Source organism: Punica granatum, chromosome 6, assembly GCF_007655135.1.
Source record: "Punica granatum isolate Tunisia-2019 chromosome 6, ASM765513v2, whole genome shotgun sequence".
Taxonomy (NCBI): Eukaryota; Viridiplantae; Streptophyta; class Magnoliopsida; order Myrtales; family Lythraceae; genus Punica; species Punica granatum.
In genome coordinates this window covers 25608569-25626091 of record NC_045132.1, presented here as the reverse complement: position 1 = coordinate 25626091, position 17523 = coordinate 25608569, and the positions used below count along the sequence as shown (strand labels likewise).

The 17523-nt window shown below is 42.2% G+C and overlaps 3 protein-coding genes across 7 annotated transcripts; all 3 read left to right on the top strand.

Moving 5' to 3' along the window:
- Window positions 1–2872: 2872 nt before the first annotated feature.
- LOC116209803 (syntaxin-61) lies at window positions 2873–5030 on the top strand. The gene is made up of 8 exons (XM_031543503.1): window positions 2873–3014; window positions 3138–3228; window positions 3394–3507; window positions 3662–3775; window positions 3882–4069; window positions 4269–4359; window positions 4489–4554; window positions 4771–5030. Exons 2-8 carry the CDS (start codon window positions 3175–3177, stop codon window positions 4879–4881), a joined length of 738 nt encoding a protein of 245 aa, XP_031399363.1. The 5' UTR covers window positions 2873–3014; window positions 3138–3174; the 3' UTR covers window positions 4882–5030.
- Window positions 5031–5861: 831 nt separating this feature from the next.
- On the top strand, window positions 5862–8704 carry LOC116209801 (probable serine/threonine-protein kinase PBL2). 2 transcript variants are annotated; one of them, XM_031543502.1, is made up of 6 exons: window positions 5862–6410; window positions 6808–7133; window positions 7238–7373; window positions 7458–7591; window positions 7691–7814; window positions 8007–8704. In XM_031543502.1, exons 1-6 carry the CDS (start codon window positions 6350–6352, stop codon window positions 8405–8407), a joined length of 1182 nt encoding a protein of 393 aa, XP_031399362.1. In that variant the 5' UTR covers window positions 5862–6349; the 3' UTR covers window positions 8408–8704. The 2 variants fall into 2 exon arrangements, with proteins under 2 accessions (XP_031399362.1, XP_031399361.1); XM_031543501.1 differs by having other exon boundaries at window positions 7455–7591; window positions 8007–8703.
- Window positions 8705–9306: 602 nt separating this feature from the next.
- On the top strand, window positions 9307–16408 carry LOC116211736 (beta-glucosidase 11-like). Of its 4 annotated transcripts, none has more exons than XM_031546243.1 (13): window positions 9310–9576; window positions 13549–13612; window positions 13860–13915; window positions 14066–14141; window positions 14238–14309; window positions 14419–14506; window positions 14588–14846; window positions 14942–15057; window positions 15177–15397; window positions 15496–15524; window positions 15628–15715; window positions 15817–15907; window positions 16002–16408. In XM_031546243.1, exons 1-13 carry the CDS (start codon window positions 9445–9447, stop codon window positions 16258–16260), a joined length of 1551 nt encoding a protein of 516 aa, XP_031402103.1. In that variant the 5' UTR covers window positions 9310–9444; the 3' UTR covers window positions 16261–16408. The 4 variants fall into 4 exon arrangements, with proteins under 4 accessions (XP_031402101.1, XP_031402103.1, XP_031402104.1 ...); XM_031546244.1 differs by lacking the exons at window positions 13549–13612; window positions 13860–13915; window positions 14066–14141; ... (7 more) ...; window positions 15817–15907; window positions 16002–16408 and adding exons at window positions 9668–9731; window positions 9944–9999; window positions 10153–10228; ... (7 more) ...; window positions 12010–12100; window positions 12225–12596 and having other exon boundaries at window positions 9311–9576; XM_031546242.1 differs by lacking the exon at window positions 9310–9576 and adding an exon at window positions 12970–13452.
- Window positions 16409–17523: the final 1115 nt, after the last annotated feature.

Here is a 17523-nt window from a genome sequence, read left to right as displayed (position 1 = left end):
CTAGATGTCCGGTGGGTGACGCAAGAGCGAGTTGATGGTTTTTGGTTGAAAAATGGACTGTTTTACACCGACACAACGCACATTGCCTCCGAGCTATATATGCTGCTTGAGTCTGCTTTGCCAACTGGTGGACCGAATGCAGACTATTATCAATCTCTTGCTGTTTCATGGGTATAAAACACACACGTTTATTCACGAGTTCACCATTCAACCGCCCTTGAAGTTAAGTGTGGAGGGCCCACGTCGTTTTAAGGAACACGTAAAATTTGTTGTCAATGTCTCTGTTATATACATAGATTGGAGATGCCATTGTCCTTTTCATATTTCTAATTAACAACGAAATGTGATGTTATCGATACATTGTATTTCACGTGAACGGACTTTATATACTATATAAGGATTCGAGGAACATCTCATGACCAGGATTAAGCCGACTACAGACGTCCAAATAGAAAATCAATCTTTAAGAATACATTCGTGTTCCAGGGGAAAAAAAATTAAAAAATTAAAAAACTTCTGTTTTTCTTCTTTGCACAAAAGGGAAATGTCTGTCAGTGTCAATCAAAATTTATTTTTGGACCAGCCCAGCGCCACCACAAGCCCCATCTCCAATAACTTCATTCCATTTCCCATTCATTGTCTCCCTTTTTCATCTTTGATACAACAACAATGGCAAAATCCTTGGAAAAGAAAGTTATACATGTATTTCATGTTACGGCCAAAAAACCTCACCGTGACATTCTCTTCATGCATTTGGATCCGTTGATAGGGACCGAAGAGCTACATTTTGTTCAAACAATGTGGAGAGAGACATCGGAATATTCGGATCTCACTAACGGCATGTTCGCATTTGATTAAGACTCATTCATGATCTCAATCAGAAATTTCCCTGAAATACTGAGGAGAAATTGAGTTCCTTACTTGCCTTGCTCATTCCCTTCCCATCGACCGTCCATTTCATTCACCAGAAGATAAGCGTTTTCATCAATCGAGTTAAAAGTCTAATTCGATTGCCTAACTAAATGGATCGAACCAAGTCAGGAAACAAAATCAAAAAATGGCTAATGATTAGTTTTCGAAGACTTGCAGACGCAATGGCAAGTTATAGGTTTCGCATGGGGAGTTAGATCCGACTGATGATGCAAGTGACATATGACTTTAATGAAAGCGAAAGAAGAAATTCGCATGTCCACCAAAAAGAAAACAATAAGTGCCACTATGATCTTATATAACATTCAATTTCGACACCAACCAAAATTTAATTCTATGTCCATTCAATTCCTGAACTAATGTTGTACGTGGAAGGTCACCAATCGATACGACCGAATTGTGTGAGAAATCGCTTGAAAACTTGACTTTTGCAGTATAATTAACTCGCGGGGCACCCTGTATGTGGGGCTTATGGTTGCAAAGGATGAAATATGTAGTTTGGCATACAATTATTGAATGTACAACAGGTTAGCCTCTCCCTGGGGATAAGGCATGAGAAAGAATGGGGATCAAATTCGGGTCACACCGAATGACGATCACTCATCTGAATGGGGGTCACGCTAGGGCAATCCTGATAGAGAAGAGCACATGTTCAGCCAGGAATGAAAGGTCCACACTAGCCTAGGTAGAGAGCCGTTTCCGGCAGACAAATCATCTGAAGCGATCATTGTGTCTATACGATTGACCTTGGAACGTATGTACTAGTCGTATGGCTACGAGCAAATCCTTGTCAGGTCCCCCTCCGGCCCGAGAACATAAGAATGTCTACCGCTCAATGATTGGGAACGAGCTTGTCCGCTGAGCAAGCAAAAAGATGCAGCTAAGGGAGCATCTAACAACCATACCAGCCAACGAGCTAGTCCCTGCTGTCTGCTTCCTTTCTCGTATGGGCCCTTGCTGCATAATTGATATAAAGCTCAAAAAGAGCAGGAAAGTTCCGAGAAATAACCGTAAACACCATCGTCTCTTCGAGTCTTGAGCTTGCAGGTATACGTGTTGTAATCCGAACTTTCTCAATAGAGGGTCGGGTCAGGTCGGGCCAAGTTCAGTGCTGTGCAGGAGCATAATTTGAAGCACCAGTGTAAATAATCTGGGCTGCGAAACTTCTCCGAATCATCGATGACAGTATGCAGATACAACGACAACGATGCAAAAATATAACTGCGGCCCGAATCTACTTGACTCGACAAATTATTTATCTATCTGTAACCAACAATCACATTATGTGGGTGGGGGACCAAAAATAATTTTAAGATTGGTTAGGCGATATGAGCCAGTAAGGAATGGTGATTTTAATTGTGAAACCAACTGTATGGTCCCATTTGGTTATACGGAAAGAAATTCGAGCACTTCAAAACATTATGCGAAAATTAATAAAGTGATCCAAAATCTTTTCAAAATTATTAGACAACCTTCTTTTTTCTATCAAAGCGGCCTTCTGGTGCCAGCGAAATGTAGCAAGAAGTGCACCGTGACCGAGCGACATGAATGTTGCATCACCCGTTCCTGAAGTAGCTGATTCGGGGTCACATCGTCGTATTGAATTCTCCATCCGAATTCTACCTCGAAGTAGATAAGGCAAGACCCAAAAAAAAATAAAAAGAAAGATAATAACAAGTTAGTATGTCAACATCAGCAATTTATGTAAACTAAATACACTTTCTGTTCTGGAGTTATTAATTTTAATATTTTTTTATTAAAGAAAATCAAAGTCAATGCCAAGACCATCTGGACAAACATCATCTTTCGATGTCGTCGTCTTGGGCTGGGGCTGCAACTAATCATCTCTCCATGGACCGGCCCATCTTCAAGGCCCGACCCATTTTCCGTTGCCCCGTCGCCTCTGCTCCGGTTGATGCCGATCCCGACCCCGATCTTCAACTTGCTTCTTCGTCCTCACCACCCCCCCTCCCTCCCTCTCTCTCTCTCTCTCTCTCTCTCTCTCTCTCTCTCTCTAATCTCTGCAACGGCAGCTTCTTGCGCTCCGGCAGCCGCTGCATCTCTGCCCAGAAGAGCAGGAAACGGTGACAATTCTCTTGTTTTCTAAATTTTCGGCCTTTGAGATTGGTAGATGTCTGTACTCATCGGCGCGTCGGTTGAATAGCTGATTTTGCTGACTAGAAGTCTCTCTTCCTTTGATTGTACAGGAAAAGTTCATCGACGGTGTCGGATAGATCGCCGGGGATGTCTTCAGCTCAGGATCCCTTTTACATCGTCAAAGAGGAGGTTCAAAGATCTGTAAGTCTGTCTCCCAGATCACGCATCGGTGTTTTATTAGCTCTGTCATTGAGTTCTTAGCTGTTCGAGTGGTACATTTGCTGTGTCTGCTCTGAGGAAGGTGCTGTTTGTGTATCATTGGGTGTACTAATTCACTGATAAAAATTCTCTGATCTGCTTCATTAGATCGATAAGTTGCAGTCGAATTTTCACCGATGGGAGCGTATTCCTTCCGATAGTGTAGAGCGAGGGCAGCTCACCAGGGAGCTACTCTCTAATTGCGAGAGCATCGAGTGGCAGGTATGTCTGTGGAAATCGACCTTGCTGGTCGATCTCGTGGATGCATTTTTTATTTGTTTTATTCGGTGAGGAATAACTTTGATTGAGTTCTTTGTTGATCGAGCAATATCCATTACTCTGTCTTACCTGGGGAATGCGCTTTTATAATTCAAAGGTGGATGAATTGGATAAAACAATTACAGTGGCAGCTAGAGATCCGACTTTATATGGCATCAATGAAGTCGAACTTGAGAAACGGAGGAGGTGGACCAGCACTGCCCGGACTCAGGTATGAATCATGCGGTGTATTATTACTTGGAGGGTTGCATTATATGGACTTGGGATTGATTATCTTCAAGTTAGTGCAACCTTCTAATTCCAAAACTACTTTACAGGTTGGAGCTGTGAAAAAAGCCATAGTAGTTGGGAAGGAATTGAGTATCTCGAGCGCTACCAGTGCCAGTGGGATGCGCCGGGAACTACTGAGGCTTCCAGATTCTCACCAGCCAGACAGATCCAACCACTACCATGATAATGATGATTTCATAGCATCAGAATCGGACAGACAGATGCTCCTTATAAAGTACTGTTTCTTTCTTTTCTTTGTAACTTTGTTCAGAGTTTCGCGAATTGTATCATGCTGGAAGCCTGAAGTGCTCTGGATTTCGCAATACCATAATAGATTAAACGTTTACTCTTCCTGGCTCCACATGGTGCTTTTCTCCATCTTGTGGAGGTGTTTCACCTTTGCTGTAAGCTAATTCGAGGTGTACTGCTTGTAGGCAACAGGATGAGGAGTTGGATTTACTTAGTGCCAGCGTGGAGAGAATTGGAGGCATTGGACTCACTATACACGATGAGCTCAGTGCACAGGTTAGAATTTTAAACATGTATATGCTGGCACGACTCACTTGGAGAGGCACAGTAAAGATTTCAGTGGATATTTCTTGCCGTGGCTCTGCTATTGGGTGTGTTGTGTTAAGATGAAATTCCTGCTTGCAGGATAAGATTATTGATGATCTGGGCACGGAAATGGACAGTACGTCAAACCGCCTTGACTTTGTTCAGGTAAAGTTCAAAGCCTTAGGACTTAGGCCAGTTATATTCACGGTATCACCTCTGGTTAATATGAATGGAGACAAAGCGGAGTAGAATCATCACATAAAATGGAAATAGAAGCCATTTATACTGAACAGCTTGACAGTTTCACGAGATGCGTTAGCTTTTCTAGAACTGTCTTTGCTGCAATGACATGGGAGTGATATTGGGCTTCTGGTTTTGCAGAAGAAGGTTGCAATGGTCATGAAGAAGGCCAGTGCTAAGGGCCAGATCATGATGATCCTGTTCTTACTCGTTCTGTTCATTATCTTGTTTGTCCTCGTCTTCCTCACATAATGTCGAAATACATGTGACCTGATATTCAATTTTTTTGCCTTTCGGATATAGCAGTGTTTTTTCTGCAGTTACCATATTGATCCCTGTATAAAGTATTGGCAGAGAATACAATCTATCGACGTGTTCTTGCAAATTCTGGCATTAGATCCCGCGAGAATGTTACACTGCTAAGAAATTCTTTTGCCGTGAAATGGATATTTATAGAAATCAGAGTTGCTGTCACCGTGTCAATGTGTTCTGTGTGGCCATCTCTCCGAAAGATAATTTCTATTATATATTTATTCCACCAAATAGAGCATGGCCATATGAGTTGATACCATCATTGTCTATAGAAAGACATCAGGTGTGACTCTATCTATATATACAGTACAGATAGATGCATGATCCATCATTCCTTGTGAAGTAAAAAAATTCCCATGTACGAATAAAGTAAAGGGGTGTAAATAAGTCATAGATAGAATATATGGATTCGTGGTAAAATCCCTCTATGATATGATTCATTTGTAGTCATACAAATCAGCATCCACCCGCCCTTCTTTGGTACTTGACATCATATATATTAATGTATTGTACATATATATAGTCACGGGAGAGATTTATAGGAACCGTTTGAAATTTGGGTTTGATTTTAGAATCGTGATTTTGATTTTAATTCCACCCATAACAAAATAAATTACACTCATTAAAGTCAAAATAATGAGCCTCACCCATAAATATTTACACCACTCTATTTTAATACAACTCTATAATTACAATATTCTCAAATGAATGTGGGCCCGCACGTTTGACCAAATATTCCGTAAAATCACAATCAAAGTTAAGTTAAAATCAAACCTAAATTTCAAATGCCACCGTAGTATTTACAAAGGAAAGACGAAAGTTCTCCACGCAACATCGGCATGTCAAAATTCTATGAACTGATTTTTCAATGTTGGACTATCCTTCCCCTTCGCTCGTCAGACAGAAGTGACGATGCCATGGCTGTCCCTCTTGACTTCACATCACTCAGATTGAGAAGGGCTTCTGTAAAGCATTCCCATGGCATCTGAGAAGAAAAGGCTTGACACGGCCTATAAGAACCAACCAACGGCTCAATTCTTGAATTCTTGGAAGACCATAAATGCGGGGAATGGACCGAGTCATTCCGAAAGCAAGAACGCATAACTAGCTTCACTTGATCAAACCATGGTCAAATATTAGATGTTCAAAGCGTGGCCTCATCATTGCCATTGAATGGGAGGGAAGATCTCCTCTGAGTCAGGGGTTTGATTTTTTAATGGCGTAGAATTCTTCCCCTTGACTTCTTGCTGCTGCTCTTCTCCTCTGTTCTGCAACTGCTCGAGCTTCCCTTCATCAAAATGGGGCCCCTCCCGTGCCATTTTTTCGCTTCCCCCGTATATCTGCTGAGCTCTATTCTTCGGCTGTTATCTTTCGAATCCTCCAGCAGTTGCCTCCGAAGGCTTCCGCCATGGGAGGTTGCCTGGGAAAGCCTGCAAAGTGTGCCCATGCTTCTTCCAACAAGTTCTCTGGTCGGTTTCTTTGTTCTCAGTGCCCTCTCTTTACTGAGATTGACTGTCTCGGTTTGTTATATCAATGGAATTTCATTATTAGATCGAGTTTCATCATACTCTTAGCCTTCAGTTGTGTTGTGAGGATATTGAGCATTACATCATGTATGTGAGATGTCAGCAAATTCGGGTTTGATTGCAGTACATATAATATTTCTATATCCGCCTGCCCCAAAAGTTTTGTAATTTAAACATCGTAGATAATGTTTATCAAGTATTTCGTCGCTTAAAATTCAATGGCATCGAGTTCAATTAGTTCATTACCTGGTGTAACAACTTGGATTAATTCATGATAACATCACTCTATTCTGCTCGTTATCGATATCAATTCTTATGGATCATTGTATCCCGCTTTTAGAGATTACCAGGCCTCCTAGTAAGGCCAAGCAGGATTCCGCCTCCTCGGGTCCAGGATCAGCTCTGATAAGCTCAGAGAAACTGATCCTAGGCCCCAAAGCTAGGACACTGGTCTGTAACAATCTCAAGTCATTTAACTTCAACGAACTGAGAGCTGCCGCCAAGAACTTCCGCCCTGATAGCCTTCTCGGGGAAGGAGGTTTCGGGTGTGTCTTCAAAGGGTGGATCGACGAGAACACATTAGGGCCCACGAAACCTGGGACTGGGATCGCCGTGGCAATAAAGAAGCTCAAGCCAGAGAGCTTTCAAGGCCACAGGGAATGGCTCGTACGTGGATTTCGCATCTGAACTTCAACTGCTCCATTTCTTCTTCTTTCTCCGTGCTCAGTTAATCTCCGATGTTAACAGATGGATGTCTCCGAACTTGGCAGGCCGAAGTCAACTACCTGGGTCAGCTCCACCATGAAAATCTCGTAAAACTTATAGGCTACTGCTCGGAGTCGGAGAATAGGCTTCTTGTCTACGAGTTTATGGCCAAAGGAAGTCTCGAGAACCACTTGTTCAGAAGTAAGTTAACTATGTCAATTTGTTTTTGGTTTTTCTCACTTAACAGAAACTCAAATGGACGTTAGCGTTTACATTATGCAGAAGGGGTCCAACCTATTCCTTGGACAATTCGGATGAAGATCGCCGTAGGTGTTGCTCATGGATTGTCCATTCTACATGGTTTAGATGCAAATGTGATCCACCGTGACTTGAAAGCTTCCAATATTTTACTCGATTCGGTAACCTCAAGTGCCTAGAAATTCCTCCTTGTTCTGTAATTCTCGTCAACCTGTGTAATCATTAAACAACTTTGCTATTCTGATATAACATTTGTTCAGGATTATAATGCCAAGCTCTCGGACTTTGGTTTGGCAAGAGATGGCCCCACTGGAGATAAAACTCATGTCTCGACACGAGTTGTGGGAACTCGGGGTTATGCAGCTCCTGAATATGTTGCGACAGGTTTACTTTTGCTACTCGTATTCTTAACTATTAGGAATTGAATAAATACCGTAATTAGTTGGACCTCTCAGGAGAATCCAATAACAAAAAGTTGGAATGTTAAAGACAAAGATTGTTGATGTTAATTCGGTCTCTGTCACAATATAAGTTACCAGTAGGAATTTGATGAGCCTGGAGTCGAATAATGCACAGGTCACTTGACACCGAAGAGTGATGTGTACAGCTTTGGAGTTGTCCTGCTGGAACTACTCTCAGGGAGACGGGCAATGGATGATGAGAGAGGAGGCGGCTATGTGGGAGAGACACTCGTAGAATGGGCAACTCCGTTTTTAAGTGACGGAAAGCGAATGGTAAGGGTTATGGACACGAGGCTCGGGGGCCAGTACTCCAAGAAGGAAGCTCAAGCCACAGCAGCACTGGCACTGCAGTGCCTCAGTTTGGATCCCAAGAGCCGGCCCCTCATGGTTGATGCATTGGCCACTCTCGAGCAGCTCCAGACAGTGAAAGGAGTCCCGGGAACCCCACCTTCAGTCCTGAATCACCGAGGGACAGGGCATACTGGCCCAGCTCGCCGGGCAGCATATTCCCGATGAACCATGCTTTCTGCGTAGATGTTGACGGATACTTCCACTGGCAGAAGGAGCCTGCGCTCTAAGATAATGTCCAACAACTCTGATGGCTCAATAGTCGACAATAGTTCTAAGTATCCAAAGCTGTGTACGAGTTGGAGATGCAAACATTACCGGGTTGTGCTCCAATTGCTGAACAGTGAATACTATCGTATGTTCCTCTCCGAGGAAAAAAAATATATGGTGCGTTTGGTTTTAGAGTTAAAAAGTATAATTGAGTTTTGATTTTAATTGAGCTGTAATGATTGTGTCGTTGAATTATGAGAAAAAGTATGAAAAAGTAATTAATAGTTAAGAAAAAGTAATGATTGTATTGTTGAATTATGAAAAAAAATAATAGATAGTTGTGATAATTTAATATTAAAAATTGAATTGAATGATTAAAAAATTTATAAAAATATATAATAATTGTGTTGTTGATTTTTATTGTGTAGTGAGTAGAGTTAAAAGTTATAGTTAAAATTTTAAAAACGCGATTGTAAAATCAAACGGAACGATAATATCACGTTGATACACATGCATTTTGAGTCTCGTGAGTCACCAAATCGATCTTGTCCAGTCAGAACCACACCTTCTGACCAAAAATTCTCCGCAAGCCTTAAGTTCTAGTGGCGAACTCACGAACGTGATCCGGTTTGGTAAATCAACTCATTCTCGGACTAAATACATGTGAACTTGGTTAACAAATGAGTACATTGAATCCTAACAACAGTAGAGAACCAACGGCCAGGATGAGCCTCCAAATGGTCCACTCAACTTGCAGCCCATTAGCAGAAAAATAGGACCCCTTGTCGTGACGCCAATGATGGCATTACACATAAGGTGACAACAGACATTACGGGCAAAGGCATTGGAACAGAGCAGCAGCTTCCATTAGATTCCTTGTCTGTGTGGTTCTGATGAATCGGGTGGTCTAAAGAGGACCACACAAAGGAATATGGCTTCTATATCTGTTTCTTCTGAAGCAAAAGATGGGTTTTTCTGCTTCTTGATCGGAAGAGATGTGGAAGCTATGTGAACTTCTGCTGGTTTGGGCAAGTTTTTTGGCAGCCGAAGTTTCGGGGGCTGATCGGCATAGCCGGCACGACTTCCCTTCCGACTTCGTGTTTGGTGCAGGAACCTCTGCTTATCAGGTCCTGTGATGTTCCCGTTTTCATCCTGTTTCAGAATTATTGGAGTCAGTCCATTTCGGTAAATTCTTCTTTCATTTTGCGGTGATTGCAGGTTGAAGGTGCGGCGAATGAAGATGGAAGGACACCGAGTATATTCGACACTTATGCCCACTCTGGTCTGTCTCTTCTTCCATGTTCCATCCCATTGTCAATGTTGTCAAATGTTAAAGCAGAAGTGTCTTCTACTGTCAATAAGTTGTGGCGGGTCATATTCATGCCTGAGTGTCCGACAGAATTCGGCACTAGCTTGGTTTTGCCATTCAGAAAGCAATCCAATACATGGTCTATGAAGATTGCTTTAGATGCTTAACACCAATCGCACTTTCAGGGCTTACCCATGGAGCCAATGGCGATGTAGCATGTGATCAATACCACAAGTACAAGGTATACAAAATACCTCGGACGAATCGTTAAAAGGATCAGAATAAATATAAAAGAGCAAATCTTGGCCTTGAAGAGCAGTCGTTGTATCCCATTGTTTAATCTGTATTCTGTGAATTTTCTTGTGAGATTGTTTTGGTTTTCATTTTGATGCAGGAAGATGTGCAACTCATGGTGGAAACAGGCCTAGAAGCATATAGATTCTCCATCTCGTGGTCACGGCTTATTCCAAGTACATTGGTTATCGAAACTCATTCCTGATTATATATCTTGAATAGGAGTCCTCCTAATCGCTTTATCATTGTTATCTTCTTGTATTCCGTTTGTCAGATGGGAGAGGGCCTGTCAACCCAAAGGGCTTGCAATACTACAACCACCTCATCGACGAACTGATCAGCCACGGTCATACTCAATCATATTGCACGTAAATTACGAACTCACCAGTTAAAATAAATTTCAATAGAATTCGCCTCTAACTTTTACTTATTTTTTGATTAAATTAAGCAGGAGTTCAACCTCACGTGACATTACATCATGCCGATCTCCCGCAGGCATTAGAAGATGAGTATGGAGGGTGGATAAATCGGAAAATAGTGTACAATTCTTAAATCATAATAGACGTCTTCTCTCTTTTCCTCTATTGATATTGCTCCAATTCGAAGCACAGCAAGTTGTTTTAGTATTGTTTGGGATGATAATGCAGGAAGGACTTTACCGTGTATGCGGAAGTATGTTTCAGAGAGTTCGGCGACAGAATTCGGCATTGGACAACTTTTAACGAGGCAAACGTGTTCGTGTTGGCGGGTTATGATAGCGGGATCCTGCCACCTCAGCGATGCTCCTTCCCTTTTGGATTAGTCAATTGTTCGCAGGGCAACTCTTCCATCGAACCATACTTGGCGGCTCACAATATCCTTCTAGCTCATGCATCAGCTGCAAGAACCTACAAGAACATATACCAGGCAAAGAACATGCTAACTTACCAGTCAAAACAAGTTCCTGAACTTCAAAATTTCTATGCTTGTATTGAAGAAATTGTCATTTCTTTATTTCTGTTCCTGATGCAGGAAAGGCAAAAGGGATACATTGGGTTTAACATCTTCGCTTATCATTTTTCTCCATTCACCAACTCAACTGAAGACATCATTGCGACTCAAAGAGCCTATGATTTTTATTTCGGTTGGTAAGAATTTTTCGTAAAAACCATATCTTTGATAAAGTTGGTCTCCTTTGATGCGACCGTTTATCTAATATATAGTTCGAGCTTTGATTCTTAAAAAGAGACGTCTTGTGGAACTGCACCTCCTTTGTTTGTTAATGAAGGTTGGCAGATCCCCTTGTTTATGGGGACTATCCTGAGACCATGAAGAAGAATGCGGGGCCAAGAATCCCTTCCTTCACGCCTCTCGAGTCCAAACTAGTCAAGGGTTCGTTTGATTTTCTCGGGATAAACTTCTACGACGCTGTGAAAGTCATGGATAATTCTCGGAGCTTAGACGTGACACTAAGGGACTATCAAGCAGACACAGCATTAGAGCTAAAATGTATGTATCCAATTTTACGCCTTGTTGGTTTTTATCGTCAATGCCTTCGACAATATTCATTGTATCTCCAGAGCAACTTATAGGAAAATTGTATGAAACCATGGGTACGAGTGTCATCACGAATCACCAAATTCGAAGTAGAAGTAACTAAAAAGGGTTCCTTTCCATCTTGGCAGTTCAGCAGAAGAACTCGTCATTGTTCGAGGTAAGCTCATTAGTTGAATGCAGCTGATCTTGGTTACATTCTGTTTTCATAGTAATGCCTAATGAAGATGGTGGTTTCAGTTGAAACCGTGGGCTCTGCAAGGCGTGCTGGAGTACATCAAGCAAACTTATGGAAACCCTCCAATTTATATCCACGAAAATGGTGTCGTTCTGTCTCTGACCTTTTGTTCGGATAAAATTTGTTTGCTTTGTATAACCGTGAAAGGAGTTAGTAAATCAGAAAGAAAGTCTTGATTCTGCTCAGGACAAATGATGCCACGGAACGCGACGCTGGAGGATGTGCCAAGGGTTGAATTGCTGCAAGGATACATCGGAGCTCTGCTTGATAGCCTCAGGTACACCTCATGGCATATCGCTCCTTTCTTGGTTAACAAGTCAATGCGTTTTAGCTTTGTCCTGTTCCTTGCCCCGTTCGATGACAAGAAGTGGTTTCTTTTGCTTCCCTATCTTTTGTAAAAGGAATGGATCAAACGCGAGGGGCTACTTCACGTGGTCGTTCATGGATGTGTTCGAACTCTTAGACGGGTATGACTCAGGTTTTGGGCTGTACTATGTGGATCTTGACGACCCGGATCTGAAAAGATACCCCAAACACTCTGCTCACTGGTATTCCCAATTCCTCAAGGGAGGAAGGGTGGACCTGGGCTCGGAAAGCTCAATCGAACTTCGGCAAAATTTAACGACGATTTCTCCCAGTACTGTCATCGAGTAAATTCCTTTACTGTTCAACAAAAATGTACAAGCACGTTCATTGTTCAGAGAGGGACTGATCTCTACGTCCAACAATATACCTTTTTTTTTCTCATGGAATGCATTTCGTTCCATTTTGTGCTGCTGTTCTTTTCGACTCGGACGAATTCTTACATGAAAGACTATTCCAAGTTTCCGAGAAATAACAAAGGACGGACTCGACAATGCTTCGAAAAGAATCTTCTCAAAACGCTTTGAAAACTAGAAGCAGAAAACTGGAGCCATGTCCCATCATTCAGGATTGGCAGGTGAATGGCTTGGCACCGATGAAAACAACCAGCTGTAACATGTTTCCATACGTGGTCCTAGTATTACCAGACAACCTCTGCTTTACACGTAAGCATACAAGGAACATCATTCGTAAAAAACCAAAAAAAGAAGGGAATTAGGCAGCTTCCAGTGAATATCAGCAGCTATAGTCCGAAACGAAGTAGTCTTCCTACCATCACCACGAAAATGAAATCTTCCCTTTTCACTCACTGCCCATCAGACACTGAGCATAATATGTAAAAAATTCATCGGTTACGTATTTCAGGCGCTGCTCTATATGCCGGGTTATACGTGTGGATAAAACAGACAAAGAAACTGCTGCAGAAGGAAATGGGAAAGCGGAGGGAAAGAAAATGAGAAAGGTGTTTGTCTGTATGTACGGCTGTTTCTGTGAATACATGTGGCTGATATGAAGATGATGGTCCTGAGGGGAGCCCAGGGAGGAGAAGCTTGGAGCCTTTCCATTGTTCTTCTGTGAGAGAGTTGCAGAAGTTTTCAGTTCTTTGGCCGCAAAGAAAAGAGGACGCGGAAGACGATGTGGAGGCTCTGCAAGTTCTTGCTGTTCATGGTGAGCTTGGGAGTGGGAGGAGTGTCTGGTGCTGATCGGTATAACCGGCATGACTTCCCTTCTGGGTTTGTATTTGGGGCAGGAACCTCTGCTTATCAGGTCTCCACTTGTATTCAGTTAATATATTCTTTTGGTTGAATTAAGTGATTAAGAATTGAAGAAATGATTGGAAGTATGGGATGGTTGAATTTGAAGGTCGAAGGTGCAGCGAAAGAAGATGGAAGGACTCTGAGTATATTCGACACTTATGCCCATTCGGGTTAGTGAGTCTTCTTTTTCGGGCATGGATGAGTTGATATTGATTACCACAGTCGTCAAGAAGTAATTGAAGGGGGTTCTGGTGAATCCTCCATATTGGCAGCATTCCTTTCCGGAGATAAAATTTTCTGATAAGATGAACTATGCTGAAAGTCGGATGTATTATAAAATGTTTAGAGAAGATTAGGAATCGATAGCAGTGTCTATCTCATTTGGTTTTGTTGACTTTGCTATGCTCGGAATTTCAGGGATTACTCGTGGAGCAAATGGAGATGTTGCGTGCGATCAGTATCACCAATATAAGGTATAAGAATTGCCCGAAAATGAGCAAGAGAACATCCAACTGAGAAGTCTTGGCTATGGAAAGATATTAATCTCATTTCACCGTTACTAACCTGCAACTATCTTGGCATACTCTCTCTCTCGGGCTTATGGTTGACGTGAATTTATGCAGGAAGATGTCCAACTCATGGCGGATACGGGATTAGAAGCATACAGATTTTCAATCTCGTGGTCGAGACTAATCCCGAGTAAGATTCATTTGGTTGTAAATCCATCGAGAACAGAAAATGGAAATAATAGAGTTTCATGCTGTCCTCTTATCATATTACATTTTTTTTTATCAGACGGGCGGGGACCTATCAACCCAAGAGGCTTGCAGTACTACAACAACCTCATCAATGAGCTAATCAGCCATGGTCAAACTGAACCACAAGCATATGCTGTCATTTTTGAAGTATTTGTTTTGTCGATAAAAGCCTAGTTAAAGTGAACAATACCTTGGACTAATACTATTCATTCAAGCAGGGATTGAACCTCATGTGACATTACACCACTTCGATCTCCCACAGGCACTGGAGGATGAATATGGAGGATGGACAAGTCGAAAGATCAAGTAAGATTTCTCATTTCATTTTAAACAGATCCTTTTAACGATGGGTACAGTTGCAATATAAAACGATGTTGACAAATGCAGGAGGGACTTCGCGGCATACGCAGATGTCTGCTTCAGAGAGTTCGGGAACAGGGTTCGGCATTGGACGACTTTCAATGAGGCGAACATATTTGTGCTAATGGGCTATGATTACGGCTTTTTACCACCCCAGCGGTGTTCGCCCCCGTTTGGGGTCTTTAACTGCCAAAGGGGAAACTCCTCGACCGAACCATACTTGGCTGCTCATAACATCCTGCTAGCTCATGCTTCAGCTTCAAGGTTGTACCGGACAAAATACCAGGTAAATATATCTAATGAGATCTCTTACGAGGAAAAAAAGTTGAAGAACAAATATCCAAATGATAAACATAAACTTGTATGCATCTATTGCTGCAGAACACACAAAAGGGATATATAGGATTCAACCTTTTGGCTTTCTATTTCACTCCTTTAACCAACACGACTGAAGACATCGTTGCTACACAAAGGGCGAACGATTTCTATCTTGGATGGTAAATTGGACAAATATTGCAAGTTAGATTACCCAACATAATTTTGACCACTGTTCTCGAGGAAGTGTTCATAATTAGGACCTACGATCCAGCACAAATTGACTCTATCTTGTTCATAGGTTTGCGGATCCTCTCATGTACGGGGACTATCCTGAGATAATGAAGAAGAATGTTGGATCGAGACTCCCTTCCTTCAATCGTATCGAGTCAAGATTGGTCAAAGGCTCGACTGATTTTTTAGCGGTAAACTTCTATTTTGCGGCGAAAGTGAAGGACAGTCCCTGGAGTCTGGACATCCAACTGAGGGACTATAACGCAGACATAGCGGTCAAACTGGATTGTATGCCCTGACAGATTTTCTTCTTACGTTGCCACAAACTGATATAGTATTATCTCGAGTTGAAAATTAATGACCCTTTTTTCTTTGGTCCATGGTAGTTTCACTGAAGAATGTAACACAGTTTGAGGTGGGTATTTCTGCTCATGAACAGTTGGATGTTCTTTTTTCAATCTGTTATTGATATAGTTGATGAAACGATGTTTCTATCCTTTCTTGCCTCTGTTCTTCAGTATCCGGTTACTCCGTGGGCCTTACAAGGTGTGCTGGAATATTTCAAGCAGAAGTACGGGAACCCGCCTATGTACATCCATGAGAGTGGTCTCTCTCTTTCTCCCGCAAAATCGACACTGGCTAGATTGAAATTGCACATAATACAGGTTCACCTGATAAAAATAATTGTTGTTTCCCATCTTTCACAGGTCAGCGAATGCAGAGGAACTCAACATTGGAGGATCTGCCTAGGGTGACATGCCTGCAAGAATACATCGGTGCTGTCCTTGACAGTCTTAGGTACGTAACATAGAACATACAGGTTCAAGGATCCATGTGCAAGCTGAAAGTTTATGCTCTTTTCTCGGTTTCAAAATCTTCTTTCTTGCTGTAGGAATGGTTCGGACACAAAAGGCTACTTTACCTGGTCCTTCCTAGATGTTTTTGAGGTATTGGATGGATATGACTCAGGTTATGGTTTGTATTACGTGGATCTCGATGACCCTGATCGGACGAGATACCCAAAGCTCTCGGCCAAATGGTACTCCCACTTCCTGAAAGGGGGAAGTGTAGGCCCAGACTCAGGCAGCATCATCGACATAACCCGGGAATATTTAACTTCTGTCTCTCCCAATGAGGCACTGATCGAGTGAATTCTCTTTCTTCAGTTCGATCGCATTTACGGTTGCATATCATTCCTAGCAACAGATTTAAGACTGTATTTTGGTTTGTAGTTCAAAAATGATTAATCTTGGAAGTACTCTTTTCTTCTATATGATCAATTATCGATTAACTGATCAATTAATCTGGAGCAATAGGGTCGGAATGACCAGTCGGTTAGCTGAGGAGGCAGGCGGTGTAGCTGACAGATCGGGTAGTGGTGCACGCAGATTGGGCGGAACAGCAGACGGATCAGACCGTAGAGGAATCGGGCGGAGCAGCGGATGAGCTGATCCGCTGATCTGCTGGGCTGAATGGAGAAGTGGGCCAAGAATCTTCGGCCTGGTCCAGTGAAATATCATGAGCTCGCTCTAAGAACTCCCCCTAAATTGGTATTCCATTTGTTTCGAGGAAGCGTATTGACCTTGAATTGTCGAGATCCTTTTTAGATGCAAAAGGGAAAATATCCTCGCAGAAGCTCACATCCCGAGAGACAAAAACCTCATCTTTTTCTCGAGATCGTAAATGCGCCATCCTTTTTTGCTGAAAGAATAGCCGAGAAAAATGCATTTTCTTGATCGAGGCCCGAATTTGTCCTTTGACTCTCGGAGTTATTATGTGCATAGCACAAACACCCAAAGAAACAAAGGTGTTGATAATCCGATGGACATCGGAAGAGGAGCTCGAGAGGTGTCTTCCCTGATAGCACTGATGGAGTGTGGTTTATGAGATGACCGGCGGTCAAGACGCGCTCACCCCAAAAATCTACCAGCAAGGAAGTTTGGAACATCAATGCTCTAGCCACATTTAGATTGTGACGATGTTTACTCTCAACTTGACCGTTTTGCTGATGTGTGTCAACACATGAAGTTTTGCTGACGTGTGTCAACACATGAAGTCTAGTGAAGAATCCCATTATCCATGAAAATTTCCTGAACTTCTCGACTTAGAAACTCTGACCCATTATCACTCCTGATAGTCTAGACGGTTCCAGAGAATTGATTTGCAACCATCGTGCAAAAACTAATTAGAGAATGCTTCACCTCAGATTTGTCACGAAGAAGGTAAACTCATACGCCACGGCTGAAATCATCGACTATGGACAAGAAAAAGGCAGGTTCCAGAAATGTCACAATGGATTAACTGAAATGGAAACGAAGCTTTATTCGAACTGTCTGGAAAACTCAAGCGCGTTTGTTTGGCACGGCAACAAACATCACAGACCGCTGTATTATTGGAATTGGCCAAAGAAACAA